Here is a 27,857-nt window from a genome sequence, read left to right on the forward strand (position 1 = left end):
TATTTAATTATTATATAATCAGAATCAAAACCAGTGTGCACGTGACTAGGCGTGGAACCGATCCGCCCTTTTCATTTGTCTGCAACCAGTCTATTATACTCCGTACTCCATCCGAATCTCTACAATAGCGTCGTCGTCACCGCGACCTGACGTCCTTGCTGACCGCCCATCAGAAACCCCCACTCGCTGCGCGTGATGGGCGAGATGTCGTCGTAGCGGTTTGGCGTTGGCGGAACCAGTTCTGCTGTGCATCCTCCCGGGCTGCCAAAGCTGCCACCACTGCCGCCGCTTCTCCTGCTGTTCCATTCCTCCTGCAGCATTTCGCCGATGCTCGCCACGGCCCACCAGACGTTGCTGCTGTTATTCCCGCTATTGCTACCGCCGCCAGGACTCCTGTGGCTGTGGCTGTCAGGCCGTGCCGTCAGCTGCTCCTCCTCGTCCTCCTCTTCGCCGTCTCTCGTCCTGTCTCGGACGACAGCCGCTGCCTTTGCCGAAGCAGGATCCGGAACCCTGCGCCTGCCAGCTCCATGGCCGGTCTGTCCCTTGTTGTCAAAGGTCGTCTGTAGTCGTAGGACGGGCAGCAGGGGCGACTTTTGTGGAGGCAACGGGGCCGATAGGACGAGCCGTGATTTGACACTGCCGCTCTCCAGCAGCTTGTCTTCTCTCTCGCTCCTCTCTGCGTATCCGTCGTCGTCGTTCATCTCCAACCAGGACGTGTGCTCCTCGGCCACCGCTTGCCATCTCTCCTCCATCGCTTCCTCGTCGAGGGGCAGCTGTTGCTTGCGCTGTCGTCGTCGCTGCTGTGCTGCCAGGCCGAGGACGACGGATGACGATGCCAGCGATAGCGAGAACAGCGACGACAGCGACGACAACGTCGAGGGCGAGCAGGCTGAGGCTGCACCATCTGCTGTCATGGCTGTTGGTGTTGTCTGCTCCTCGTCGTTTTCGTCGTTTTCGTCGTTTTCGTCATTTCCGTTTTCGCCCTTTTTCTCTCCATTCGCTTCAATGCCACCACCATCACCATCTTCCTCTGTACTGCCATCCGGCCATCCACCCAAGAACATGGCCACCGGTCTGCCATCGTCTAGCGGACAAGAGCTCAGTCCGTCAGCCTCAATGCCGCAGTCACGCTCGACGCCTCCGTACGCGCGGCTGTACATATGTCGAACGTCGGCCAGATCGGACTCGGCAAAGCGCAGCGTCGGGTAGTTGCGCAGCAGCGCGCGCTTGGCCAGTCGCTGCCCACCGCGCGCCAGCACGTAGCGCCGCAGCTCGTCCACGGCGTCCTCGAGCCGGAACCGGTCGCCCGTCTGGGCATAGCTGCACAGGGCCGCCTTGAACGTGTACAGGTGATCGGCCGAGCGCAGCCGCAGTCCCCCTGTCCCGGCTAGGAGCATCTCGTTCTGCTCGACCGACGCGCGCAGGAAACCATCTGGCAAGCCAAGCGTATGGGCAGCCACCGGAGAGGTCAGCTGATGGGGGCTGTCCGCGTTAGAGGACCCGAACCAAGGAGAACGAAAAGACAGAAAAACAAAAACAAAAAGACGCAAACCTACCAAAGGTGGAACTTGCGTGCTGCCTTGTCCAAGGCCTGGTGTAGCTGTCTCTCCTCCTTGGGCATCAGGTTGTCGGCATGGACGAGCCGGATGAACGTGTCGGCGTGGCCAGATGGCCGCCAGCCTCCGACGGCCGACGTCATGGCGCTCGTTCCAGACGACGAGTCCACCGTGAGGGCCGGCGTATCCGGTGTGCCCGGCGTCGACGGCGTCGAAGGGTATGCTGAGGCGGACGTCAGGGACTCGGAGCAGGAGGACGGTGACGGCAGCGCCGAGCTGGTTGGCGAGAAGGCCGAGCCGAGCGAGGGAGAGCGATGGGGCGAGACCGTGTGGACCGACAGATAGGCCGGATGGGGTGCCGACTTGAGGCTCGGCAGCGTGCTGGACCGCACGAGGCTCTTGATGGCCGAAGTGAAGCGGGATCGTCCCGCTGGTGGCTGCAGTGGTGGCAGCTGTCTGAGTCCGAGGGCCTTGGCCTGGGCCGGTCGCGGCGGGAAGCACGGAAGGGCGGCCTGCACGTTGCCGCTGTCGTCGTCGGCCAAATCTCGGATGATCGTGTCGTCGGTGCTGGTGCTGCAAGCCCGGGGCAGCTGGTACTGTCGCCGGACGACGACGAGGTCGATGGACAAATTGCGGCGCGCCAGCCGGCGAGATGCGTACTCCAGGGCCGCGTCCAGGTGCGACGGTAGCCGGTGGGCATCGAGCACAGAAGGCCCGGCCTCGAGAGGCGACGAGATGAGACTCTTGAGCGACATGGCGTATGTTTGATCCAGTGCTCTGTCCGTCTGTCCGTCTGTCCTTCTGTTCGTCGGTTCGTTGCGGCAGAGCGAAATAGAGAAGAGAGAGAGTGTGTGGTGTGTGTGTGCTCTTCCGTCTGCTTCTCCTTTCTTCTCCGCCTGGCCTGGGAAATTCCGGTTTGGGTACGGAGTAGAGCGATGACGCCGACACGCGAGAGAGAGAGAGAGAGAGTGAAAGCGACAGTGAAAGTGGGCTGTCCCCCCGTTTTCAATCTGACGACAATCTCCGGCAGTCAGGCAGGCTGCTAGCACGTTCCGCTTTTCACACCGTCACAGACAAGGCATACATGCATAGAAGCTGGAACGGGGGTGTGATGGCCGACTGTGGGAAAGGCGCTCGTGCGGTGTTTCCAAAGACCAAAAGCCACGAGGAAGGAAAGAAACGTGAAACGCGCCGTCCTGAAACCCACGAGGCCGAATCATTTCTGGCGCCGTCACTGCTGCAGAAAATAGAACGGCCACGAAAAGGGCTCCCCAAAAAAGAAACAGGGAAAGCAGAGAGAGACCAAATCTCGTCTGCTGGCAGCAATCATCCAACTGAAATGGAGTCCGATTGCGCCCGTTTCCGGCCTGCAATTGGTCACCCGCCCAGAGGCCGGTCGTCTAGTCAGCAACTTCATCCCGCATCGATGGCTGTCCTCTCACGGCACAGACACGTCTGCGAGGCCACAGGCCAGCGCTTACAACCACACGCCTGATTCGCCCAGCCGCCGTTTGACCTGGTCGACAACACTTCTGCCCTGATCTTATTTTTAGCTATGACCCGCACAGGCGGGACCGCTCCTTCGCCCTGATTGGTTGGCCAGATGCCTGTCATGCGGGGTGACAACAACACACCGGCGGTTAAACAAAGCACTGATCAGCGGGGTTCGAAAATCAACGACCACTTCGCTAAAGATATATCTGCGGTAAGTCATGTCAACATAAGCCAAGGCTGAAAATAACACGGGAAAATACCGCAAGTCCTGTAAAAATAGCCACTGGCACTTCTGGCTTAGTCAACGTCTCATCTCAGTACAATTCCCTGTCGTCACAGCAGAAATAAGCGCACCGGCCGGTTTCTTTTTGCGCCTCCCTCCATTTCCCAGTCCTCCGTTCTTTTGCTGAGCTATGAACCAAGACGCCGCCGCTTATCGTAAAGACTGCAAAATGAAACAAAAACACAAAGAAACACATGGGCCAAACGGTCACATCCTGCCTCATGCCCCCTTCCGGCCGTTATTCCGATTCCTCACAAGCGTCGTTAACCTCAGGCTTTCCCAACCAGCTGTAGCTGCCAGCCTCACTGGAGTTCAAAAATTCACAAAGAAAACAATAAAAAGAGAGAATGGTATGGATCCAGACTACGGCATGTCCATGTCGTTCAGGTCCGCCGCAGTCTGCATGCTGACATCGCCAAGGCTGTCAACCGGCTCCGACGAGCAGTGCGAGCTGTTCCAATCTTGATCGTCAAGCCCTCACACGGTCAGCTGCTCGTCCGTCTTTCTTCTGATGCTCATCTGAGCCGAGTCGACCTACCGGAAACATCTTCTTCGAGGTCCTCGACCACCAGCCGTTTCAGCTGCTCGGGCACGGCTGCATCTGTTAGCTGTCGCCCTTGAGAATGCCGGATCGTCAGAACGAAAAATACGTACTGGAGTCCAGCGTGTGGAATTCGTCCGCCACGCCGTCTTCTCCATCGTCTTCAAGGTAGTACGGCCTGCACTGTGCAACGACCCGCTGAAACGCGGTCACCACGTTGGCACTGACTTGCACACCACGGTCGACAAAGAACATTTTCATGTACTTCAGGCATTCCAGACCAAGCTGCCTCGCTGCCGACGTCAAGGCCAGGGCACGTTCTGCACCTCCCTGGCTGTCCTCAAACTGCGGCGTCGTGCCAAACTGGAACAGGTTTTCTCGCAGGAAGATCTCCACGTCGTTACTAACGGACGTGTCATAGTAGCCCAATAGTCCGGGAGCCCACAATGGAAGCAAGTGCAGGCCGCGTATGAGGGCTGCCTGGTCCATCCCATCTGTGCTGTTTGCACGACCGTAAAACAGCTCGCCCAGAACCTCGAAGAAGGCCCTGCCGTCCGTGTTGGAGAGCCCGCGGCACTGCTCCGAAATGTACTTTGACAGCTGGAACACCAGATCGGCTGACTTGGCATGGCGCAGAAAGATCTTGGCAACACGTAGGAACGGTTCCTGGTAATGCGCTGCCGCGTCCGACGAGATGTTCGCCATGAGCGTTGTGAGGACCTTGCCCTCCATTGGCGGATGCGACGCCATCAGGCGGATGATGATCGAGTCGGCCGCCATCGTGTTCTGGTCGATGCTGATCAGCTTTTCCACAAAGATATTGCCGTATCCGTTCGTCCAGTTTCGACCCATAAGGATGAGTTCCGTCCGTGTCATCGGCAGGTCTCCATCAGCACTTTTCTGCGACAGAATGAACCGGCTGACGTTGTCGTCCACGAACAGCTCCTCTCGGGAACGCGTTCCCGCCCGGTCAGGGTACATGCCTGCAAGTAAGGTGTCGGCCAGGGCGATCATGTTCTCGTACGAGGGAGGGCGGTTCGGAAGTCGGCGTTGTACTGCCTGCAGCATGCGAACGTACTGCGGTTCCATCGACAAGCTGCTGTCTGCCGAAATTGCCATGACGACACGGCGGAGGCCGTCAATGTCCAGGAAGACCGCCAGCTCTGGACGGCCCATTCGCACAAACGCAGTCATAAACCCAAACGTCTCATACCACGACCGTAGAGACACGTGGATGTGCTCCCAGAGCGTCTGCATCATGTATGCGGCGCTTCGCAGAATGCTATTGTTTTGATCAAGCTCCATTTGTTCCGAAGACAAGGCGATATCCTCCGCTCCGAGCACGAGTCCATACCGTTCAGGGAAGGTCTCCTTGATCGCCCGAATAGTGTGTATCAAGAAGTTGCTCACTTCTTGCCGTACAACCACTTCCGGGCTGCGCTGGATCAATTGCCTCAGGACATCGTGCCGCTCATCAAAGTATTCGAATACGGCCAAATAGCAGTTCTGGCATCTCTGGCAAACCATCAATATGCTGTTGAGCAGCGACTGGAAGTCGGGAAGGTCTCGGTTGCGCGATGCGACTTGATCGAGGTGGCTGAGAGCCATCTGCATCGATAGACTTTCCAGTCTGTGATTGGCCGAGCACTTCCTGCTGACGCTGTTGAGCACGTTGTTCACAAACGGAATATGCTGCGGGTCATAAAGACAGTGTCTCCGCACAAGAGACGTGTTCTCGAAGCGGATGTGGTCTGCAATCGCAGCCGGTACCTCCATACGGACCGGGCTCGACCGCTTCGAAGCTGCAAGAGCCTCCTGTTCTTTGGCGAGTGATGACGCCCGCTGGTAGAAGAGCATGTAAGCGCTGTACGGCTTGTCGATTGCTATTCCGCTGCTGTCTCCGCCGAAATGGCTTGGCCTGCGGTCGATGCCCCCAAAGCAAGACAACTCCAGGAGCGACGGGTCCCACGCGCTGACCACATCATCGTTGAACTCGACCCAGCCTGCTTCCGGGCCGGATGACGGACGCTCGCGGATATAAGAATAGTAGTGTCCCGACTCAGCTGTCCCAGAGTGTACGAGAACGCCGACCAGCTCAAAAATGTCCGCCGACTTTTTCTCCGATGGACTGCTCAGCTGATCAATAGTGTACGGCCGCATGTCGAGTTCATGCGGAAACGAAAAGTAGTCGTTGATCTTGCTGCGCTGCAGAGTCCGGAGGTTAAAGTCGAATCGTTTCAGATGAAGAATGAGATTGTCCGGAATATCCTTCAGACACGCCCTGTTTAATTCTTAGCACTCTGATGGCCCAAAAACGGACTGGAATGTATTAGGACCACCTTTTGACAGCATCGACATGTCGGTCGCATGTGGAGCATTTGTACTTGTTGTCTTGTGGCCATTGAAAAAAAAACCTAGATAAAGATTCGGGACAGTTGTGATGAACCTACCGCCTTCCATTATCTCTCCATCAACATATGCCTGCAAACTCTCCTGTAGGCTAGCCTTTCCCTTGATATCACACTGAATGGCAGAAAAGGGCTCCAGTCGTTCAGAAACATGCTCGCATTCCTTCGATTTCACCTGTTGCACCAGCTGTCCTCCGTAAAAGTTCCGCAAGGCCCGTTTTGTTTCAGCCGAAACCATCTGGCCCTCCCATCGGTCGAACAGGAGGTTGTAGAATTCGTCCACGTCCATTTGGCTGTGAATGTCTACGGGCGTGTCGTCATAAGTTTTGATGTTGGCGACACACTGTTGCGTGTCCGCGTAACGGCGGATACTATCCTGCATGAAGCTGAAAAGTAGACGGGTCTGGAACAGGAGTTTCTGGGAGTTAGTCTCGTCGCGGATCTCAACATTCATCATGAACCGCCGAAACTCGACGTTCATGAAGAGCTGTGTGAGCAACGAGTTCAGGTAGCATGTGTTTGACAGATTTCGCAGCCCAACATAACCGCATGGTGCCCGGAGGGCCTTGGTTCGATCGAACTGTTGAGGAAGATCGTAGTGGTACGGTTCATCGTCATCCGACTTTTCACACGGGACCAATTGATCTAGATTCTGAGTAAGGGCCGGAAGTTGGGTCTTATCCGCATCCATGAGCTCAGAAATGATGCTTATCAATTCTGTTCTCGACACTAGGCTTATCAGCACGCGAGGAAACGTTGACTGGCTCGAATAAACGCCATCCTCTTCATTTTCGGCTTTATATTGCCAAGGTGGAAATAGGTGTTTCCAGAATAGTTTGTTGACAAAGTTTCTGTATACAAGTCAGCCGGAGAAGAGATTAGGATAACCTGCATGTTTCTTACGCGGGGAACCAATCCCTAAAATCCGTTTTCTTGGAAGTGCGAATGATGGCGGAAAGAACCTGGAGTAGTCCAGAGGCAGCATTGTCTGTAATGTCGGGCTGCGTGACATCCTGTAGTTATGGCATCGCATTAGAAATGCCGTCCAGCATGTCTGGGACCACCCCAATTCTTTGGCCGATTGCTACCATCAAGGGAAGAAACATACCTCGAAGGTCGTATATGACAGCACCAGATTGCTGATCTGAGCCGAAAACGATGGCATATTTAACACGGAGGATTTGCTGCCACGCATCATATGAAAAAGTCGGCATGTCAATCCGAAGATGTCCTCGCACTTCTCAGGGTGATGGATTGCCTTGGGAATGAGATCTTCAATGATTGGCCAGAAAAAGTCGCGGAACTCGGAGGATTTGACAGCATTGGAGTGTCGCTGGTCAGTAAATTGGCCCCCAATCCGTTTTGCCACAAGCTGGCGGATGTGCTGCCGTTGGTCCTCGAGAAGGAGTTGGCCGAAGATTTGGCTGACGGACTCATTTTGCTTAAAAGCCTCCCAAAACGAACTGCTCACAGCACAGGAATCAATGATGGCCTCAATAGAAAGCTGCACCAGTCGGACCGACGACTCGGTGGACGGCGCGTCTATTGCGACGCGGAGGATGCTCATCAGGCGATTTGAGAGCGTCCCGTCGAGGTCGGCATGGGGAGGGCAACTCAGAGTTTCGTTGAGAATGAACCCAAAAATATCAATCAGCATTGAAGAAAGTGATATCTGCAGATCGACACTAGTAGAGAACTGAGTGACGTCCGGATCACAGATCGCCGCAATCGACAGTCGTTTTGCCGTAGCAAGTGCCTCCTTGTAGGCCTTCACGGAACTTTGCTCTTCGCTTGGAGCCTGAGCATTTAGACTGACCGGGACAGTCCCTGTTATCCGGGAATCGTCCGTCGCCAACTCATGCGACCCACTGCTTCCAGTCTCTCCGCCAACTCCGGTGACGCCCTTGATAGGCCCAACGGCCCGGCGATGTAGCTGAAGATATTCCCGTAATCCGTAGACTGCGTAGAGCGATTTGTAGGGTTGTCCAATCGGAAAAATATCCTTATATGACAGGTCGGGATTGCCAAACTTCTGCAGAAAGCTGCCCTCAACGGGAAGAACAGACAAAAATCGGTGAATTTCTCGAGCCAGTTTCTCCTCCATGCTTAGGTACTCCCACAGCTCTTTGAAGTGCCCGAGAATTTCAATGTCGACTGGGGATGTGCCAGGCCGTACCTGAGGCGGTGGTGTCTGTGGATCGGACTCCTTTTTCACAAGAATGAGGCCATCGTGAATTCGCAACTCCTCTAATGGCCTGCAGATATCGCTCTCCCGAGGCATGAAAGCCTGGCCTCGATAGAAGACACGGTAGTTGTCAAAACCTGTTGCCTCTCTGAGGCTGGCAAGGAGAGATCCGGCAGTATTGCGCCGTCCAATGTTGAGTGGCTTCACTTCTGTTTGGCTGACACCATCGAATGATTGGTATTTCAGCTGGGCCGGCTCACCTTTGATGTTCTCAGGACTTTCCGACAGGTACGAGCCCAGATCAGGAGCGGAGAAATTGGATTTTGTGCGGTAAAGGCGATGAAACTCCTTCAGAACACAAAGGGATCGCACAAACAAAGCCTCTTGTTCCTGAATCTGTGAACCAGAGGGCAACACAACCAACGAATCGTCGTCTCCGCTTGATATACCATCGTTGTTGTATAGCTTCAATTTCTTGGCCGCAGAGGAAAGATGCCTTAAACAGCGGTTGACTAAGGCTAGATGGACCTTGCGAGCTCTGTGATGGGGGAACGACAAGATCAATCGGCTTTCGATATAGACATCCTTCACCAGTAAGCTAATAGCTTCCAGTTCAATCGTTCCAGGAGGAGCTGTCAGGACGATCCGCCATAGTTGCTCCAGGATGCTGCGATCAGCGTTCATATCTTCGTCGTCCAATACAATGCTGCTAACGTCGTTGACCAATGGCATAAGGTTATCCTGTATGAATTCCAGCAAGCCCTCGCAGAAGCAGCTCGGCGGCAGAACAGGAAGAAATTTGCTGAAACAGAGAGACAGAAAAGGGTTGCTTTCAAGCCGGCTCCGCTTTATGCAAGCAATAAGAACTTTCCAGGATGCAGTCCTGTCATCTGCGCAAGCGGCACCTGGTCCAACCATCAAGTTCCAAAGACGGGCGCTGAGTTCAGGCGTCAATGTTGTTGCATGAGATACAACAATCTGAAATATTGTGTCTCGGCGTGGAGAATTTGTGTTGCCACTTATAACAGCAGGAGAGCCGAGTTGTCGGCCTTCGATGACGGCGTGTTCAATGTCATTGACAAGAAGCTCTGTCAGATTGTTTTCGGTAGTCAACACTGCCAGGTCCCGGCTTCCAAAATGACGATTGATGATGTTGATGGCACAGAGGCTGCCCAGGGTTGTCGGCGATTTTTCTCTGATGTCTGACAGACAGCTCCGGTACAAAATTTGGCGCTGATCTGGCTCGATTCCAATGCTCTTGAGCAACTCGCCTAGTTTTTCAATAGCAAAGCTCTGCAATTCAGGATATGCCGTTGGGGTCTTTAGGCCAGGGACTGAGGACTCGCGAAGGATGTGAAGACACACTGCAAACGGTATCGTGTCCAGTGGGGGGCCTTCCAATGGGGCCTTACTGGATACATGACGAAGGATGGCATCGCAGAACTCCCGCATCGTCTGATTGTAGGCCGAGATTGGGAGCTCAAGCATCTTTTGGCATAAGTAGATGACAGCATCGTAGGAAAAAAGATGCGTGATGCGACAGGTCATGCGCAGCAGTGCTTCGGATATTCTCGGGTCCTGGGTGTTGGTGACAGTCTGCCAGAACAGATCGGTGTGTTCATTTGTGTATGTTCGCGTCACGGCCAAGAAACCAATGATATTACCACTCTCGGCAGTGATCTCAGGATGACACGTGGGCCCGAGAAGATAGGCAACGACACCCGTGGCAGCAAGAAAGTTCGAGACCAACTTCAGCACGGGGGCTCCGCGGGCAGACTCGGGAAGATGCTCTCCGTACCGGCGCCAACATAAAACAAGTTCCTGACAAAGGTTTGTGACGGCCATGACACGCAGCTGCATTTGGCTGCACATGATGAGGCGACAAAACATGCCGAAGCGCCATTCCATAGCATAGACATCGGGTATGAACTCAATCCGAATGTCCGGATGTGCTGACTGAAACTCTTCGATAACCACTGCAGCCTCCGTGTTGTCTGCCTTAAGACACAGGAGAATTATGTCTCCAAGAGCCGAGATCTGTTGGCTTGCATTATCGTACGTGAGATGCGTGATGTGGTTTTCAATGATAGTCGACAGCGCAGCGGATGCTGTCTTGAAGATGTCGTGGCCCAATGCTATGCGGCTGTTCAGCACAGTGGCACCAGGCAGCCGATGGTTGGAAAACACCAGTTTCCGGCCGGCCTCCCGGATGACAAAAGAAGCCATGACACATATTTGGCCAAAGTTTTCAATGATTCTCGGGGTAGTCGGCATCATTGCAATCTGCGCTTGTAGGAGCCTATCTAGCAATAGAAGGGTGCCACAGGGGGGAAAATCATGGAAAGAAAGGAATCGGTCCATGATGTCGGTGATTTCATCGCGCTCAGGCACACGGATCCTATCGTCGTCTCTTGGCGACACCTCCCTTCTGGTGATGCTGGAAAGAGCAATGAGGTAGTGGGAGGAGATAAAATCCCTTGGCTGGAGCTCATCGGGGGACCGGCTCTGCTGCAAGATTTCGAAATCAAACTCGACGAAATACGCGGTGATGTTAGCAAACGATTCACAGAAGTCGAGGAGCCGTTCACGTAAGATTTCGTCGAGAATCGCAAAGGTGGGGGAGCGCAGATTAGGCACACCCCAGACCAAGTCCGGAAGAGCGAACCAAAGCGCACGGTGTTGGCGATACGATGCAAGAACCATGTCAAACGGCGCACCCTTGGCGAAGAGGAGGTAACTGTCTATCCATGTTCTGATGTTTTGAGCCACGTGCACATCTGAAGTCCGATCAGTCAGAGATATCTTTTGGCTAGAAACATAGGATATTTGCAACCTACCCGTTGACATGTAATTGATCAGCTTTGCCATGATTTCCGCGTGCGTTTCAGTCGCATTCTGGTAAGGGAAGTCGCTAGATGGATCGGCGGGAATGCCCCCCTGTTCGTCCTGCTCATCTGGAAGCAACATCACTTGCGTCTGTGCGATGCCAAAGTCCGCATCATCCTCTAGCTGGCCACCAATAACTTCAACTGGCGGGCTGGTGGTGTCGGAACGGGAAACTCGCAGAGAGTCTGAATCTGCAGCCCTATCTGATCCGAGGGCCCCGAATATCCCGAGAATGGCTGGGTGCTGCATTGGGGCAGCGTCGTACGGCCCGGCCTCAAGAGTTGTAGCTTCGCCACCTAACGGCCAGACAGGAAGAGCAGGTATGGGGCTCTGTGGAGTGGAGCAAGGAGAGGATGGGATGGTGTCCAGGACCCGATGTGCCGAGTTGCGGAGGCTGAGCGTAACATGGGCTGGTGGAGCAGTGTTGTCCGGGGTGTGAGGAGCGCTCTCAGGGGTGTTCTCCAAGCTTGTATCGATGGTCATGGTGCCGTCCTCAGTAGCAGTGGGTGGAGACTTGGAGGTTGCCGTGGTTGGAGGGGATGTGTTCAAGCCAGCTTCGCAGCCCTTTAATGAATGAACCGTTTCTACTGAGCGACTGCGAGAGCCTGCTATTGTAGAAGTTCGACGTCGCTTTCTTGAGCTCTCGTCGCCGTCCTCGAACGGGTTCGGCCTAGTTCCAGTAGGCTCAGACGAGACAGCTCGTTCCCTCGTCTCTATCTCGGGGGATCTCGAGTCTCGGTCCATCGGGATACCGAGATCTGAAAGCTGTGGGCTGTCGGAAAAGCACCAAGAATTTGGGGGCAATATATATCAGATCCTGGAACAGACTCGTTGGCAGTTAGCTTCGGTAAACCCATGTGTGGTCATCGTTAAGGGGACAGTTGTTTATGTACTCATTCGCTCTTCCGCACGAGAACAACGCACGGTGCGTTGAGCTGGTGCGCTGGCTCTACTCGGCCTGTTCGGTCTCTCTGGGTTTGAGGCAGCTCTGTAGCCACCAGCTTATCGTTTTTGTGGTCGTTGCCCCAAGCCCGATCGCGCTCCCACTCTCTCAACTGGTATAGAATACAGCAGATATGCGATTCATAGGAATGGCTGTTGGTGAATGCAAGAGTGTCAGAAAAGCAATGGGCAGATTGGCAGTACAGCAAGGCTGTCAAGCAGACGTGGGTGACTAAAGCTGCAGGCGGCCGCCAAGGAAGACAATACAAGGTGGAGCGGCAAGTAGACGAAACAAAATAAGCCAAGAAGCATAAAAGGTCTGAGTGAAAATACAGAGATAATGGGCGAACGGGGAAGAATGGAAGCGCAGCTGGCTTGGTGTCTGTTTTCCACAAAGCACGTACTGAAAGCACAGCTGGTGTTCGCAGATGTTGTGTTGGAAGCAGCTTAGTGCGGTATGACGCGGGAAAGAGAGGATAATTAAAAAGGTGTGTCTGATGCGGGGCAAGTTTTAACAGTTTAGTGGGCTCTAGTGACTTCTCATATGCGCAGCATCGCTAGCAAATAGAGGTACCTCATCGAGTGGGCAGCAGACAGGCAAGAGACGATTATTAGGCAACAGCAGCCAGCTCTGCAAGGCTGTTGGCTTCTTTAAGGCCAAGAAATGGTCTTCGCTGACAGTGAATCCTGATCTCATCCTTTTTTCAAGTTTCTCGATAAATTGGAGCACGTGCTATTCACTGCTCTTTTGTCCCGCCCTCTGTTTCTAGCCTGTGCATTTGCTAATCCGTCCCACGATGTTCATTTAATCTTAGAGTTTTTTCTGTAAATATTTTGTATAAACTGCTCGCTCTTTTCAGCCCACTTTCACTCGTCCCTTGTCGTGATTATTCCTGAATTTCCACAATTGCGAGAGATCCGCGTCCGTCCCGGGCGCGGCGTTTAAGCCCACTAAACGTTCCACCGTATATTACATAGCTCCCACTCAGATCTCAGACATTAAACCGGTCTGAGCCATGCGAAACGGTAATGTCCATAGCACAGTCAGTGACAGTGCACACCGTATGCGCACTGTATATTGGTCAGCACCGCCAAAGACGGACGATTCTAGATAAAATGTTTGAAAGGAGTTTGTATGGGTACAACCCATCTCGATATGTATCCAAAAACGCAATTAAACTCACACGAACGGGTCAATTCAACGGGAGATGCAAATCGACAGATCATATGTAAAGTGGAGGTGCACCGACCACATACATATTCGGCCTCAGGCAGCAAGCTCCGTACATAGTAGAGATTTCTGCAAACTAAGCCTCAACAGCAAGACCCGTTCAGCAGAAAAATGAGCAAAAAAAGGGTAGCCGAGCTCGACACGCCATTTTCCAGTGTAGAATGGTATGTTTTCGTCCTGTCGTCTTGTCAAGAATTGAGAACTGACAGACAGGCCGGCGATATCGCTTGAAGATCAAGATACTATTCTTGAGCTCCTGTGCACGTGAGTATTTAGATCATCGGACGCCTTTCCGATCTGCTCTAATAGCCATTTATGGGTATATAGTTTGTTGGCTCCTCTTGGGCAACACCGCCAAAACCATGTCCCGCCGTCCAAGGGCAAACGCAACCGGCGGCGACAACGGCAGAAGCAACAAGGAGCTGCCGAATCGGGAGACACTCCAGATGTAACAGCCAGGCCAGCAGCACCCTCAGGGCAACCAACTAGGCCAGAAAATGTGCCGCCACTTCCAGAGCTGGCTGCATTCGTCGACATTGGACTGACCAAGATCACTCGGGTACTAGCGGAGAACGCCTGTCCATCTTTACAGACAGACAAGGACGGGGGACATGCAGCGCAGAGCGCGAGCACGCAGCCCCCAGAATTGTCGCCATATTCAATTATTTTTGTTGCCCGGTCGGGCCATCCCTCTGTGTTTTACTCTCACTTTCCCCAGATGGTGGCCGTCGCTTCACACAGCCGTAAGAGAACCAGCACCGACTCCCTTGATGCCTGTGTTGGATCGCCGTCCTCTATAATGGACCCGATTCGCCTTGTTGGGTTCTCGCATGGTTGTGAGGACAGACTAAGCGCCTGTCTTGGGATTCCACATGTATCTAGTATCGCCTTGCGGGCTGGGGCCACGCAGTCACAGGGGCTGGTTGACTTTGTTCGTGGCCGCGTGCCGCCAGTCGAGATTCAATGGTTGCAGGAGGCACGGGCAGGTGATTACCGTAAGACGCATATTCACATGGCTGAGGTTACTGTTGGTCCGAAGAAGAAGAAGGTTTGAGGGGATTTGAGAGGATCCCTCTTCACGGACCGAAGGCATTGTAATGCAGGTACATTATAATAGAGCTATATTCACTTAATATTGGGATAAATAGGTTTCACGTACCAGTATAAGTTTCGCTTGATAGTATAGAATATACTGTTAGGGCCCAGAGACGGAAGTGCAACTTATGACTATGCTGTTTTCACAAAAGTATGCCGAAGCTGCACTCCTCTATGTTCACTCTCATGTAAAAGGGCTCCATGTTTATACACGCAAAGCGAAATACCCTAAGCATGCTCCTTAGTCCTGATAGAGGCCACAAAAATCATCGGCCTGTCTCACTTTCGGTCCTTTACTTGCCCTGTGGCCGATTATTATACCCACGATAATGTCGGTCGGCTTCTCGAGCAACACAGGTGTAAACTGCAGGTGCAAGCCATCGCTCTTTCCTTACAAGGCGACTCCCCTTGAAATCTATTACATCCATATCTGCACTACGTCCCTCCTTTATTTTCCCGTTTCTAAGACTGCAATATAATCTTGCAACCTTTCCGCTGAACGCGAAGCATCACCTATCGTATCTCTCTCAAGCTCTTACAACAGCGAAAATCGAAAACGTGCATGAGCACAGAAGCTCGACATGAGCGGCGGAGGATTCACTAAAGAGCAGCTGGAACTTGCCAAACAACTGCAGGCAGGTTACCGTTCAAGCGGCTCGCTTTACACGCAGCCTACGACTCCAGTGAGGCGTCCGCAAGACGGACTTTGTCGACCCCTGCCTTCTAAGAGTAAAAAACTCATCATCAACCCCTTGTAGTCTTCTTATTGTAACTGAATTCACATAAACTTTTTCACATAGGTTTGGGTGTCTCCCAAGACGTTCTCGCAGCGGCTTCGCATGTTGCGAGTCTCTCTTCTGCCAGACAAACCAGCCGTAACCAAGCACCGTCTCCGTCAGATAGAAGGCCCATCCTGCATCCTCATCCTCCATCTAAGCTTCGGTCTGCACCAAAGCCAGGGACATCCACAGGCACAGTTCCTGCAACGGTTCCAATGCAGACTGCGAAGTCTTCATACGCTTCCAGCAAGCCGACAGCTGTTACTAACAGTGTATCTGTTCCCAAGAACAACAAGGTCAATTCGAGTGTGCAAAACAACACTGCTACGACTCACAGGTACGAGCCACAAGTCAATACACCGGAAAAAAAACAAAAGATCGATTCACCTGCAAGCAGGCAGTCCGGAACGATGGGCCCAGCACCGGTTAAGAAGAAACAGACGGCCGCTGGCGAGCGGTCTAGCGATACCTGGAAACCTATGATCACGTATTACGGCGATGAGTCCCAAGCGAAAGATACACATGCTAGTTCCCAGCCTCGCAGTGGCAGCAATTTGAACGTAGATAGTACTCAGGTCAAACCGGGTGAGATTGAGCCTCGTACTTGAGGTGACACCCAACATAGGCCGTTTTGAGACTGACGTGTTTTATAACTCAGATGAGAACCTACAGCCTCGTGACAAGAACATGGCCCAGACTACGACTCCCGGAGATACTGCAAGGATGCTGGCGGAAGATTTGATTGACTTTTCTCCATCTGCCTTGGCGCATGTGCAAGAAAAATACAATAGGGGCACGGCCCATCCGATGTCGGGCAACGCGGATCTCCTGTCTGACGCCTTCGGTGATGTGTCTCTGTCAGGGAGTAAGATGGGATTTGAGGCGATGCTTCCCAACTCCGGAGGTGAAAGTACAAACGAGAGAGGTATGTTTGTCCCTCCCAATGCTCTTGAAGGTGTGCGGGAAGCCCTCGAAATCAACAAAGCCGGTAAGGCTGTAACCTGGAACTGGTCGGAAGAGCCCCCACAGGTTCGAGAGGTCACAAGGGAAGAATGCGAGGAGCTTCAGCCTACACCTGCTTTTGATGAGTTCATGGTTCAGCGTTGGGACCGGCCTTGGCTCGCACCCAAAGTGTCGAACGGGAGTCAGGCAACGCCTATGGAGATTGACAGGTATGTGGTCAACTAAGAAATGTATTGGTATAATGGTCATTGACATTCGTACATAGTCGCCCAGCTCCTGTACGGAATCGTGGCCTTCAAGGCTCGCGTCACAATAAGTAGGGGCAGTTCCAGACTATAATGCGCTCGTAAGCGGCGGCATAGTTTTGGGGAAGCAGAGAGGAGCGGATACTATTGGAAGTGGCCTCTGCACCAATTGAAGGGAAAGGGATGAGATTCACCATAGGAGGAAAGCAGACAGGTGATATAATCGAGATAACCTGTATTTATATTGGCTGGAGTCTTCCTATCACATGATCGGCTCGACATGACACTTCGAGTTGCAGGCAGCTAGCACAAACGCACAGATATTAGCAGAGAATCGATATATAACCGTATTTTTGAAAGTGTTTATTCTTACATTATCTTTAATAATGTGGTAGTTTCACCCTTTAAGCAGAGCAGGTGCTGTCGATGTGAATGGGATGACTAAGCAGAAATGGCAGTTTCAGCGCTAATGCAAAAAAGTTGAATCGGTACATCGGCGAAACGGTTACAAAAGCGACAGAGTCAACGGCAGCAAAAGCCAGGGATGCGGTTGGTTCACAAACTTGTACCATGGAGGCCGACAACATTAGCCTCAGTGCCACAGGCACCGCTGGTGTGCCTGCATCGAGCAAGACTGCAGACACGGCAGCAGCAGCGACAACAGCCAAGTGCAATGCAGAGAATGACGAGCAGCGCGATTCGACTCAGCGGGGAGGCAACGAGCGGCAGAGCAGTGGGGGGAGAGACGGACAGTATGTAGGCAGCAGAAAATCCTTGGAGAAGGACGATTGTGTGTTCTGTGGTTTGTTGGCTGACTCTGAGGTATGCAGACAACGTGACAGAAAGCAGGGACAAGGAAATGTAGGCAAGAAGCCGAGGAGAGGTCGTGACAGCAACGGGACATGGAACAAGAGCGACCGAGATGGGCGGCCGAAGAAGCGGCCACGATTCGAGTGGGAGGACCGGGGGGGCAACGGCGGCAACGGCAGTCAAGGTGGCGAGGGAGGTGAAGGCGAGCAGCGACGTTCGAACATGAGAATTCCGTTCAGCGCGGAAGAGATTGCGGCAGAGGAGCGGCGTCCAAAGCGCAAGGTGGCAGTGATGATTGGATATGCCGGGACAGGGTACCGGGGAATGCAGATCAACCACGACGAGAAGACGATTGAGGGCGACCTGTTTGCAGCGTTTGTGGCGGCGGGAGCGATTGCCAAGACGAACGCAGACGACCCGAAGAAGTCGAGCCTGGTGCGATGTGCGCGCACAGACAAGGGGGTTCACGCGGCCGGCAACGTGATCTCGCTCAAGCTGATTGTGGAGGATGCCGACGTGGTGGAGCGGATCAACGCCCACCTGCCGCCGCAGATCCGAGTCTGGGGCATCCAGCGGACGATCAACAGCTTCAGCTGCTACCAGGCGTGCGACTCGCGCTGGTACGAGTACCTGCTGCCGAGCTACGCGCTGCTGCCGCCACACCCGGACAGTTTCCTGGGCCGCGAGATGGTGGCGTCGGCACGGCGGGCAGACGCGGCCGAGGGCGCAGTCGGCGGCATGTACGACGACATGGTACACCGTCTCGAGGACGTGCGCGACTTCTGGTCGGACGTCGAGCGCGATGTGGTGACGCCCATCCTGGACGGCCTAGACGCCGAAGTGCGGCGGCTGGTGGTCGAGCAGCTGCACGCGACCGACTTCCGCACGCTTGGACACCGCAGCCTAGACGACATTGAGAAGACGGTCGAAGAAGCGGCAAAACCGGCGGCGGAACTAACAGCCACGGCGCCCGAGACGCCGACCAAGGCGGCCGTGGACCAGGTGCTGCGCGAGATCAAAACGGCCTATGTGGCGGCTAAGCGACGGTATCGGATCACGCCGACACGGCTCGCACGGCTGCAGGAGGCGCTGTCGATGTACGAGGGCACGAGCAACTTCCACAACTACACGGTGCAGAAGTCGTTCAAGGACGCGTCGGCCAAACGGCACATCAAGTCGTTTGTGGTCAACCCGGAGCCGATCCAGATGCGCGACACGCAGTGGCTCTCGCTGCGCGTGCACGGCCAGAGCTTCATGATGCACCAGATCCGCAAGATGGTAGCCATGGCGGTGATGCTGACACGCTGCGGCACGGCGCCAGGCCCGGCCATGAAGCTGAGCTATGGGCCGCGGCGCATCAGCATTCCGCGGGCGCCCGGCTTCGGCCTGCTGCTCGAGCGACCCGTCTTTGACAGCTACAACCTGCGGGCCCAGGCCAACTTTGGCAAGGAGCCCATCGATTTTGACTCGTACGGCGCTGCTTTCCGCACCTTCAAAGACGAGCAGATCTACGCGCGGATTTGGGATGTCGAGGAGAGCCAGAACCTGTACGTTTTGTTTTTCGTGTTTGTTGTCTGCGTATTCGTCTCCATTTTCGCCACTGACCATCCAGCTTCCACGCTTTCTTCCACCAGCTGGACAACTACAACACCAGCTACTACATGTGGGCCATACCCGGCGGCTTCGACGCGGCCTTTGAGCGCTTCGGCCACGGCCTGTCTGGACCACAGCCGGCTGCTCTTCCCGGGGACGAAGGCGACGAGGTTGCCGAAGGAGAGGAGGGTGACGGCTAGACAAAACGGGTGCATATTGTGTGTATATGTAGGTAGAGAAAGGGAGAAAATGGAGAAAGGAAGCAGAATGAGGTACATTCAGTCGTCTATCTATCGTGCTGTATTCCTCGGGTCTGCTCATGGTGCTGGCTGTGCCGATATCTGTGTAGATGGTCGTGCTGCTGCTGCTGCTGCTGCTGCTGCTGCTGCTGCTTCCGCAGACGACGATGTCGGTACCGGTGGCTGCCACGGACGCGCCTGGTATGTGCCATGCGTGCCCATGAGCCGGGCACGACGAGCAGCCCGCTCGCCGTCGATCTGATCTACCACCGGCACGACTTCGCTGCGGATGCGCGTCTCGGCCTCGACGTCGCCCTCGCCGGCCTTGCGCAGCGGACCGATGATCCACAGCTCGCGGATGCGCCGCGTCAGGCTGAGCAGGTCCTCGGCCGTTTGGATCTGGGGAGTCAGGACTGATGAAAACGAAAAAAAACAAAAAAAAACAGGAGAACAGAACGCACCAGTCCGCCTGCCTCCGTCTCCATCCGCAGACGGTTCGCTGCAGCCTCGCCGACCGTCGACCGGTTCGACACACGCACCGTGGCGCTCCGCGCAATCTCGCGGTAGTGCTGCAGCATGTTGGCAATCAACTTGGCCTCGTGGTCTGCCGTCGTCGTGTCAGCAGAACGGCCCAAAGCAACGAACCCCTCTCTCACACCAGCAAACGAGCTAAATCGTACCGAGCAGGTTTGTCACGTCGCCCTTCAGGGCTGGGCCGGTGTCCATCACGGCTGCTGTGCTGTATTCAAAAAGCTTTGCCCTGGGCCGTGTGGTGTACGTCGTTTTGCGAGCATGCGCGGGACAGTGGCTCGTCACATATCGTGTTGCGGGCCTGGACGTTGCAGCCGGCGATGCTTAGCTTCGGCGAGAAACTGTAAGATACAACGGGCACATCACGTGATCAAAATCAGTGCAAATGGGCAAATACAGAACGCTCAGCTTGGTCTACTGTACTCTCGCCTCTACATCTCTACATCTCTACTACACGATCAAAGCTGGTCACGGTAAGCGGGGGGGAATGCAAAAAGAAAAAAAAGGAAAAAAATAAATAAAAGCACTTACCACCAGCCGCTGGTCGAGGTCATAGAGGCCACCGCAGCTGAGCTGCGGCACCTGCGCGTAATTGTTCGCCAGGTGGTGACGGGTCGTCTGTAGGATCTCGACGTAGCTCAGGTCCGGGTTTTCGCGCATGGACCCAATAAAGGCCCAGGACATGGCCCCGGTGGCGGCGCCGCCAATGGTGGCGTCGGCCGACGTCTGATCATCGGCGCAGCCCGAGAACATCCACACGTCCTTCTGCTCCGATGCCCACTGGGCATCCTGCGTGGTCAGGCCGTCGTTCTCGTCGGCGCTGTCGCCGTTGCGCAGCGCGTGCAGGCTGTGAAAGAAGTCTGAGGTGCTGGCGAAGAGCTGCTCGGCCGCCGAGACCTTGTCGAGCGAGAAGCCGCCGCGCATGAGGCCATGGGCCTCGGAAAAGAGCGAGAGTCCGCGCTGGACCGTGTCGGCAATGCTGACGTTGCCGTCGGCGTCAGGCCGGAAGACGTAGGGCAGCTCGCAGGCCGAGCCCGAGTGGCAGCAGTCAAAGAGGATCGTCAGGCGGGCCTGGGGGTGCATGGGCGAGACGATGGCGCGATGGAGCTGGGAGGTTAGCCGGGAGGACGAGCGAGAAGGAAGAAAGAAAACGGCAAGCGGAACCAGTCCAAGACTCACCGTCGTGCTGTCGATCTGGCCGGCCTTTTCAAAGTCTACCGGACAGATGGTGTCGTCGTAGCCCGACGCCCGCTCGCCCTGCGCGTTTCTCGTCTGGCCTGCATGGCCACATCGTCAGCCAGACAGAAACAGCTCTTCAGAGATGAGACCAGAGTCCCAGCCCAAACCCACCGCCGTGTCCCGAGTACGACAGCCAGAGCGCGTCGCCCGGTTCGTTGCAGCTCGACAGCCAGCCAAAGGCCGCCATCACGTTCGAGTGGCTCGGCCAGTACGGCGTGCCTTCGTTGTCGGCGTCGTCCGTGAGCATCACCATGTCCTGGGGCGAGTCCGAGAAGCCACGGTCGCTGACGAGAAAATCCCGCACGTTGCGTGCATCGTTGATGCAGCCGTTCAGCTGATGGGCACTGCCCGTGTAGTTGATGCCGATGATGAGGGCCTTTTTGCGCGTCATCGTTGCCGGGTGGTGTGTGGTGTGTGATGTGTGGTGTGTCTTGTCGTGAGAATGCTCAGTGTCGGCCTCTCTCGTCTCTCTCGCTCTCCGTCTCCATCCTCCACACTCTTTCACTGCCCGTCTCCATCTCGCACCCCATCCGCTTACCCAAACGGGCGCGCCGGCCCATGCACGCAGACAGGGTCCTGTTGTGTCAGCTTGAAACACAAGCCGTCGCTGCCAGCGGCATCTGGATGTTGTCACAGTTGCATGTCATATCGTAAGAGAATAGAAAACTAAAAAACTGTTACAGTCTCTACTTTTGACTTCTTCCGTCATCTGTTCCAATGCCAAAAGGAGCGACCGTCCAGGGAACGCCAAGACATTTAGATCCCGCCAGCCGCTGTGCATTTCGGCTAGCCCCTTCTGTAATTCGTCGGACTCGCTGTAGCGCGCTGTCACATCATACTAAAATACAAGGTACAGTGCCCTAGAAGGGACTCTAGAGGAGAGGACTGCCGCCACTGATCGTCAGGGCTCTCTTTGTTCCTCACGACAGGCCGCCGCGTCCGTGATGGACCGGGACAGACTGCCCTCGGATGACCCGTGCGAGAGCGCGCAGAACCGGTCGCCAGAGGCTTTGGCCACGCCCGAGAGCTGTCGTGCCAGAACCGATACGTCGGCCGTCTTGCGCGTCTCTGGGCCCTTGTGCCTTCATCATTCGATCGCGGCAACCATCCTCTCCCTCGCCTCTCTTCGCCTTGTCTCTTTCCTTGTTCTCGTTTTTTCTCTAAACCTTTTCTCCTGCCGGTAGCCCAATTCCGGGAATAATTCTTCTCATGCCTTCTTCGTCGACGACACCAGCCGCTTTTTCATCTTCTTCGGCATCTTGGTCTGTCGCTTTTGTCGCTTCTCCTCCTTGATCGCCGCCTTGTGCGCCCGCTTGACGTCCTTGTCCTCAAACCGCTTCCCCCGCGGCTGCGGCCGCCCAAACTCCTCCTCGTCTGAGTTGTGCAGCGACACGCCGCTGCCACTTGAGTCTGAGTCCGACGAATCGTCCGCCCGGTCCTCTCCCCCGTCCTCGTCCTCGTCCTCGTTCGCGTCCTTGTCATCTGCCTTCTGCGTCTTTCGGCCTCCCTTCCGCCGGGTACCGCTGTCCGCCAGCAGGTTCTTGTACACGTTGTCGTCCTCGTCCGTGCCGGCACCGGCCAGCCGGTCGACAGCACCACCCGGCCGAATCGCACCGGCCTCCATCTCTGCATCATACACCTGCTGCAGCGACTGCGGAATAAATTGGCTGCGGAACACCTCGTTGTCAACCTCGAGCGCTGCCAGCCCCTCGGCCGAGCCATCGATCGGCGGCTCGCTCGCCATCAGCTGCTCCAGCGCGGCATCGAGCTCGGCACCCTCGATCGGGCCGGTCGCCGCCGTGACAAAGTCAAAAACGCTGCGGTCACGCAGCGTGTCCACGCCCTTGCGCCGGAAGAAGCTGCCAACGTTGCGGATGTCCATGCGCAGAAAGTCAAACGTCTGCGGGTGGTCGTGGCCGACGCTCTGCGACACGTCAATCACGTACAGCGTCCCGGCATTGTACAGAATGTTGTACTCGCTCAGATCCGCGTGCACCAACCGGCAGACCTGGTACAGCCGCCGCATCAGGCTGACCAGCTGCAGGTAGAGTGCACGCCACTGTCGCGCCACGCTGGCCGAGGCCGCCTCGTCGTCGCCGCCCGCAACACCCAGATCGCCCTCCGGCTGCAGCTCCACGTCGCGCAGCCGTGGATAGGCCACGCCCCGCGCGCTGCCCAGGAAGCTCATCAGCAGCACGTTGACCTTGAGCTGGATCGGGAACGGACAGGGAATACCAGCTCGGTGCAGCCGCTGCAGATTCCGGAACTCCTTTTCGGCCCACTTCTTGACCATCTTGCGGTTGTTGCCCTTGTGCTCGCCGTGGCGGAACCGATGCTCGCCCGCAATGTACCGCTCGCGGTCCACAAAGCTGAGAATTGACGTCTTGTACACCTTGGCTGCCCGGAAAATCGTCGCTGGTGCCGGCTCGTCCGCGCTGTCGCCCAGCGGCCGCAGCACTGCTGCGTACACGTTGGCCTCCTTTCCCGTGCTGATCACGCCTTCCAGCTCGCTCACAAGTCCCTTATTGATCATCTGCAGCAGGATCATCTCCGTCCGCTGGTCCAGCACCTGGTCGCGCGTCGCCCGGTCCGCCTTCTCACGACCGCCGCCATTGCCTCGGCCTCGACCACCCTCCTTCGTGCCCGTACCCGAGCCGCCATCCTGTATGTGTACGTTCGCCACGTTCGATGCGAGCGTCGCAATTCCGTCCTCCGTCGTCGCCATCGTCGGTGGTCGTCGGTGGGGATTGTGAATTGTTGTGCTGAAATGTGTGGCAGAAAAATCAATACTCATTTTTTTAGCAACCGCCTTGAAGCGAACCCCACCATCCCCCATTACAGTGTGCACCCCGCTGACGGCATTTGAACTCACCGCCTTCTGTCCACTAAACGCGCCAAAGGAAGCCCCTCCCAGGCGGTGTTAACAGCATTCAGTCTTCTCTGACAACAGGAAAGCTCCTCCATTTATGCTCAATTTTAGAGGTACACCTTTGCTTGAATCTTTCGTTGCTTGACTTTGGTTTTTATGTTTTAATCAAACTGTCCAAGAGCAAATACAGTATCAAGCACAGTCCTGTTTTGTCTCAATCATACGGAGCTTTGGCTTCGTACTGGAATTGTGAGTAGCATTCGGACTAGTTTTGTTCCATGACGCAATTGCAGACCTATGCTATAGGCCATTAAAAATCTTGGATAATCATGGATTTGCTTGCTAGTATGTTGACAGTCTGAGAGTTAGGACTTGCAATAGTTCACAAGTAATATGAGAATCAAACATGTTGGGACAGAGTCTTCAACGCAAGGCCAATCACGCATTTCAAGGCGTTGTGCAGAGTGAGGTATATTAGTATGTCTTCATACAATACAGTTCAGACGAGAACCAAGATTCTGAGAGACGAAGGCGCATTGTATTTATGCATATCTTTCAAAACAGTACAGGCTACCCCGACTGAGTTGAGCTATTTTGGGGACTTGTAGATAAATTGGATTGTCTTCATTTGCTTAGACTCGCTGAACTTTGAATACTCATGGTTTGTGATGATGACTTTTCTCCCGGTCCTTTCAGTCTGTTGGAGCGTCTCTATCATCCTGCCAATCACATAACAGAATATTGGAAATGCCCAGCTGCTACCAGGTAAGTGTTCGCGATTGGCCTCATGTCCCACGCTAACATGTGTCACCGCCCGGCAAAATATGTTACCGCCAATTTTTGTTAACATTTTTTCTGCAGGCCCATATTTTTTTTGCGTGGAAATTTGCAAGGCATCTATCTGCCATCTCGCTTTGCTTCTACCTTCAGGACAGCACTACACCCGACAATTGGGGGCACTCCACAGCCATGGCGTCCGACGAGATCATCTGGGGCATTATTGACAAGCAGTTCTGCTCGTACAAGCTCAAGTGCGTTTCGCTTTCCGCCGCAAAACGGATGGACGAAATCCGAATGCTAATTGATATTCCTTTCCCATTTTAGAGCTCCAAGTGGTCAGGGTTTCTGCCACAATGAATTCAGTACGTCTACGCTGCACATATCAAACTTCGATCCTGCTGTGCTTTTTCCCCGACTAACAGGCCGTTCCCAGATGTTACCGGTATCTGCTCGCGGCAGTCCTGCCCGCTTGCCAACTCTCGATATGCCACCGTCCGAGCGGATCCTGAATGTGTGTTTTTTTTCTCTCCAGCCCCGGTGTCTTCCATCTTATCAAGCATCTAACAGCCGCTCTTTCTTGCTAGCCGGCCGGATATACCTCTACATGAAGACGGTGGAGCGGGCGCATCTGCCTTCGAAGCTGTGGGAACGGATACGGTTGTCTCAGAACTATGCCGAGGCGCTATCGCAGATCGACACCCGGCTCATCTACTGGCCCAAGTTCATGACACACAAGTGCAAGCAGCGTCTGACGCGGCTGACACAGGTGGCAATCCGCATGCGCCGTATTGCCAAGGAAGAAGAGCGGTTGGGTGAGCGGCTGGTGCCGAAGTTGGCGCCCAAGGTCCGGCACCGCGAGAAGGCGCGTGAGCGCAAGGCGGAGGCAGCGGCGCAGCTAGAGAAGACGATTGAGCGCGAGCTGCTGGAGCGGCTGCGGTCTGGCACCTACGGCCACCAGCCGCTCAACGTGAGCGAGACCATCTGGAAGAAGGTCCTCGTGGCGATGGAGCGGGAAGGTGGTGCGGTCCGGGACAAGGACATGGACAAGGGCGTCGACTCGGAAGAGGAGGACGAGGAGTACGAGGACGAAGAGGAAGAGGAGCTTGACTACGAGCTGGAGGGCAAGGCAAAGTCAAAGGCGACGAACAAGCTGGCTGTGCAGAATGGAGACGAAGATGACCTGCTGGGCGACGTGGAGTACGTCAGCGACGTGGACGAGAGCGAGGACGACCTCGGCGATATCGAGGATTGGATCGGCGACGGCTACGGCGACGACAGCGGCAGCGATGATGAGGATGAGGACGATGAGGACGAGGACGAGGATGAGGACGACTCGGAAGACAGCGCCACAAAGAAGAAGAGCAAGACCAAGGCGGGCGACAAGCGCAAGCGTGGCCGCGTTGTCCGGCAGCCGCTCAAGGTGGCCAAGCAGCCGCAGAAGAAGATGAAGCAGATGGTTGAGTACCCGAGCAAGACGGCGGCACTAGACTTCTGAGGACATCCTGGACGACAAGTCTAAAGGCTGGGATACAAAAAAGGCGATTAGGGTTATATTGGCGTGAAGGCGCTGTTGTTTGGGTATGCACATAGTAATTGAACCTGTCATGCATAAGACTGGAGATGCTCGTCTGTTAGTGGTAGTCACGTGGTTTCCGTCTGCTTGTTTTGGCTGCACTCTGTACGGAGTTCTTCGTACTCCATATGTGTTGACAGAACACATATGCAGACGACATGCTGAACGAGGACTTGGTTGAGTAGTTTGATGTGGAGATATTATGTGCAAGTCCAATTTGCCGTTGGAGAAAATGTTGTATTTGCAAGATGCTATACATGGCTTAGTAAAGATATTCGAGACCGCGATCTCAGCTGCTGCCAAGTGGGTGGGTTTCATAGCTTCAGAAACGAGGGATCATTGCTTAGCTCAGGCCTGGACGATCTCATTTGGCTTTACTCCGTAGATCCCGCTGTCGAGAAGCATAATAGGGGAAGGCTAAATCCGTACTCGTATTGCCATCTATTCCGTAGATCGGTACATGCGGAGAGCAAATAAAGCTGCCATAGGAAGGCAATCCGTATGCCGAAATTAGAGCTGTCGGGCGAGGTGTCCGATGTATCCAAGCTCCATCGTCGAAGGCCTGCAAGGCCCGCTGAGATGGGTAGAAAAAAGGGGGAAAAGGTCGGTGGCCTGAAATTCGCGACGATGCGCGCTCGTATCTCTTTACAAAGCACGGGGCAGATGACGGGGAATGAAACGCCGTGGGTTTCTTCTTTCCCAGACGTCCATGGCACAGGCCTGGCGGACTGAAACGCAAAAAGAAGCGCTGGAGGCGAGGAGGCCCGACTGAAGCAGCAACGGCTGGCCGGCCGTTTCGCAAAGTGGAAAATTATTGGCTCGTTTTTGTCCTCAACGGCTCCTGCGGGCCCTAATGTCGCCGAAAGGAAGTCGGCCCACGCCGAGTGGCTCTGGCTGCGACGCTGGAACCGGTAAGTCTTTTACATAGCAAAGAGATAGCGCTGCAGCTGCCGCATTGCAGCAAAGTGCTGGAGACAACCCCTGCTAGCCTGGCTCTCTGACACCTGGTTTGGTTTCGTCGATCTCAAAAGGGAATGCAATGAAGGGGACAAACCCTTTCACATTGTGCAAGTAGGTGAAGACAGGAGTGTGCAGTAAGAGAAAGAAGAGTGAAAAGAGAAAAGAAGAATGCTAGAATGAATGAATGAAAAAGAAAATGCCAGATCTCGGGCTAAAAACAGCATCACCAGTCAGTTCTCTCCCGAGCTGGCCATGCACACGAAAAGCTGAAGCAGATCGGTCGTCTTTCCCAATTGACTACATTCATCCGCCCCAATTTCGCTTCGCCATGGCAGTGACATCGCCAGGCAATATTTTTACTCTCTCGGGCTGCGGACACTCTCCGTAGCCGCGCTCCATTGTTTCTGCAGAATCCTTCCCTCCCATTTACGGTTTTAACCGTACGGAGTGCTCCGTACCCTCAGATCCATTGCTGTGCCAAATCTCCCTTGGCGTCGTTTTGCCTGCCAAGTAAGAACAGGGGGCCGGCCTCTGAGGCTGGGCCACCCCTGGTGGGGAAAAAGGCAAAATCTCCGACCCCCTCTGTTTGCAGCCAGACGCTGCTAAGTCAGATACCTTCCTATCTGGCATCGTATCGGGCGGCGGATCGAGGCTG

The 27,857-nt window shown here is 54.8% G+C and overlaps 7 protein-coding genes across 7 annotated transcripts; 3 read left to right on the forward strand and 4 right to left on the reverse strand.

Moving 5' to 3' along the window:
• Nucleotides 1–119: 119 nt before the first annotated feature.
• On the reverse strand, nucleotides 120–2,311 carry CMQ_7733 (uncharacterized protein; the record flags this gene model as incomplete). The annotated part of the gene is made up of 2 exons (XM_014314738.1): nucleotides 120–1,482; nucleotides 1,557–2,311. 2 exons carry the CDS (start codon nucleotides 2,309–2,311, stop codon nucleotides 120–122), a joined length of 2,118 nt encoding a protein of 705 aa, XP_014170213.1.
• Nucleotides 2,312–3,696: 1,385 nt separating this feature from the next.
• On the reverse strand, nucleotides 3,697–12,097 carry CMQ_7719 (ubiquitin c-terminal hydrolase; the record flags this gene model as incomplete). Its single annotated transcript, XM_014314724.1, has 7 exons — nucleotides 3,697–3,794; nucleotides 3,872–3,928; nucleotides 3,988–6,155; nucleotides 6,321–7,133; nucleotides 7,186–7,295; nucleotides 7,391–11,244; nucleotides 11,305–12,097. 7 exons carry the CDS (start codon nucleotides 12,095–12,097, stop codon nucleotides 3,697–3,699), a joined length of 7,893 nt encoding a protein of 2,630 aa, XP_014170199.1.
• Nucleotides 12,098–13,888: 1,791 nt separating this feature from the next.
• On the forward strand, nucleotides 13,889–14,580 carry CMQ_7233 (uncharacterized protein; the record flags this gene model as incomplete). Its single annotated transcript, XM_014314238.1, has 2 exons — nucleotides 13,889–13,974; nucleotides 14,016–14,580. 2 exons carry the CDS (start codon nucleotides 13,889–13,891, stop codon nucleotides 14,578–14,580), a joined length of 651 nt encoding a protein of 216 aa, XP_014169713.1.
• Nucleotides 14,581–15,810: 1,230 nt separating this feature from the next.
• Nucleotides 15,811–19,211, forward strand: CMQ_7502 (tRNA pseudouridine synthase; the record flags this gene model as incomplete). Its single annotated transcript, XM_014314507.1, has 5 exons — nucleotides 15,811–15,985; nucleotides 16,059–16,572; nucleotides 17,058–17,360; nucleotides 17,439–18,965; nucleotides 19,031–19,211. The coding sequence occupies 5 exons, from the start codon at nucleotides 15,811–15,813 to the stop codon at nucleotides 19,209–19,211; spliced, it is 2,700 nt and encodes an 899-aa protein (XP_014169982.1).
• A 117-nt stretch (nucleotides 19,212–19,328) lies between these two features.
• CMQ_7314 (metacaspase) lies at nucleotides 19,329–21,411 on the reverse strand (the record flags this gene model as incomplete). The annotated part of the gene is made up of 7 exons (XM_014314319.1): nucleotides 19,329–19,649; nucleotides 19,712–19,854; nucleotides 19,931–19,989; nucleotides 20,067–20,122; nucleotides 20,313–20,888; nucleotides 20,961–21,058; nucleotides 21,132–21,411. 7 exons carry the CDS (start codon nucleotides 21,409–21,411, stop codon nucleotides 19,329–19,331), a joined length of 1,533 nt encoding a protein of 510 aa, XP_014169794.1.
• Nucleotides 21,412–22,227: 816 nt separating this feature from the next.
• On the reverse strand, nucleotides 22,228–23,745 carry CMQ_7433 (serine/threonine-protein kinase rio1; the record flags this gene model as incomplete). The annotated part of the gene is made up of 1 exon (XM_014314438.1): nucleotides 22,228–23,745. One exon carries the CDS (start codon nucleotides 23,743–23,745, stop codon nucleotides 22,228–22,230), a length of 1,518 nt encoding a protein of 505 aa, XP_014169913.1.
• Nucleotides 23,746–24,636: 891 nt separating this feature from the next.
• On the forward strand, nucleotides 24,637–26,164 carry CMQ_7058 (ribosomal large subunit biogenesis protein; the record flags this gene model as incomplete). Its single annotated transcript, XM_014314063.1, has 6 exons — nucleotides 24,637–24,654; nucleotides 24,820–24,920; nucleotides 24,994–25,031; nucleotides 25,103–25,180; nucleotides 25,254–25,720; nucleotides 25,832–26,164. 6 exons carry the CDS (start codon nucleotides 24,637–24,639, stop codon nucleotides 26,162–26,164), a joined length of 1,035 nt encoding a protein of 344 aa, XP_014169538.1.
• Nucleotides 26,165–27,857: the final 1,693 nt, after the last annotated feature.

This window comes from Grosmannia clavigera, assembly GCF_000143105.1.
Source record: "Grosmannia clavigera kw1407 unplaced genomic scaffold GCSC_173, whole genome shotgun sequence".
Lineage (NCBI taxonomy): Eukaryota > Fungi > Ascomycota > Sordariomycetes > Ophiostomatales > Ophiostomataceae > Leptographium > Leptographium clavigerum.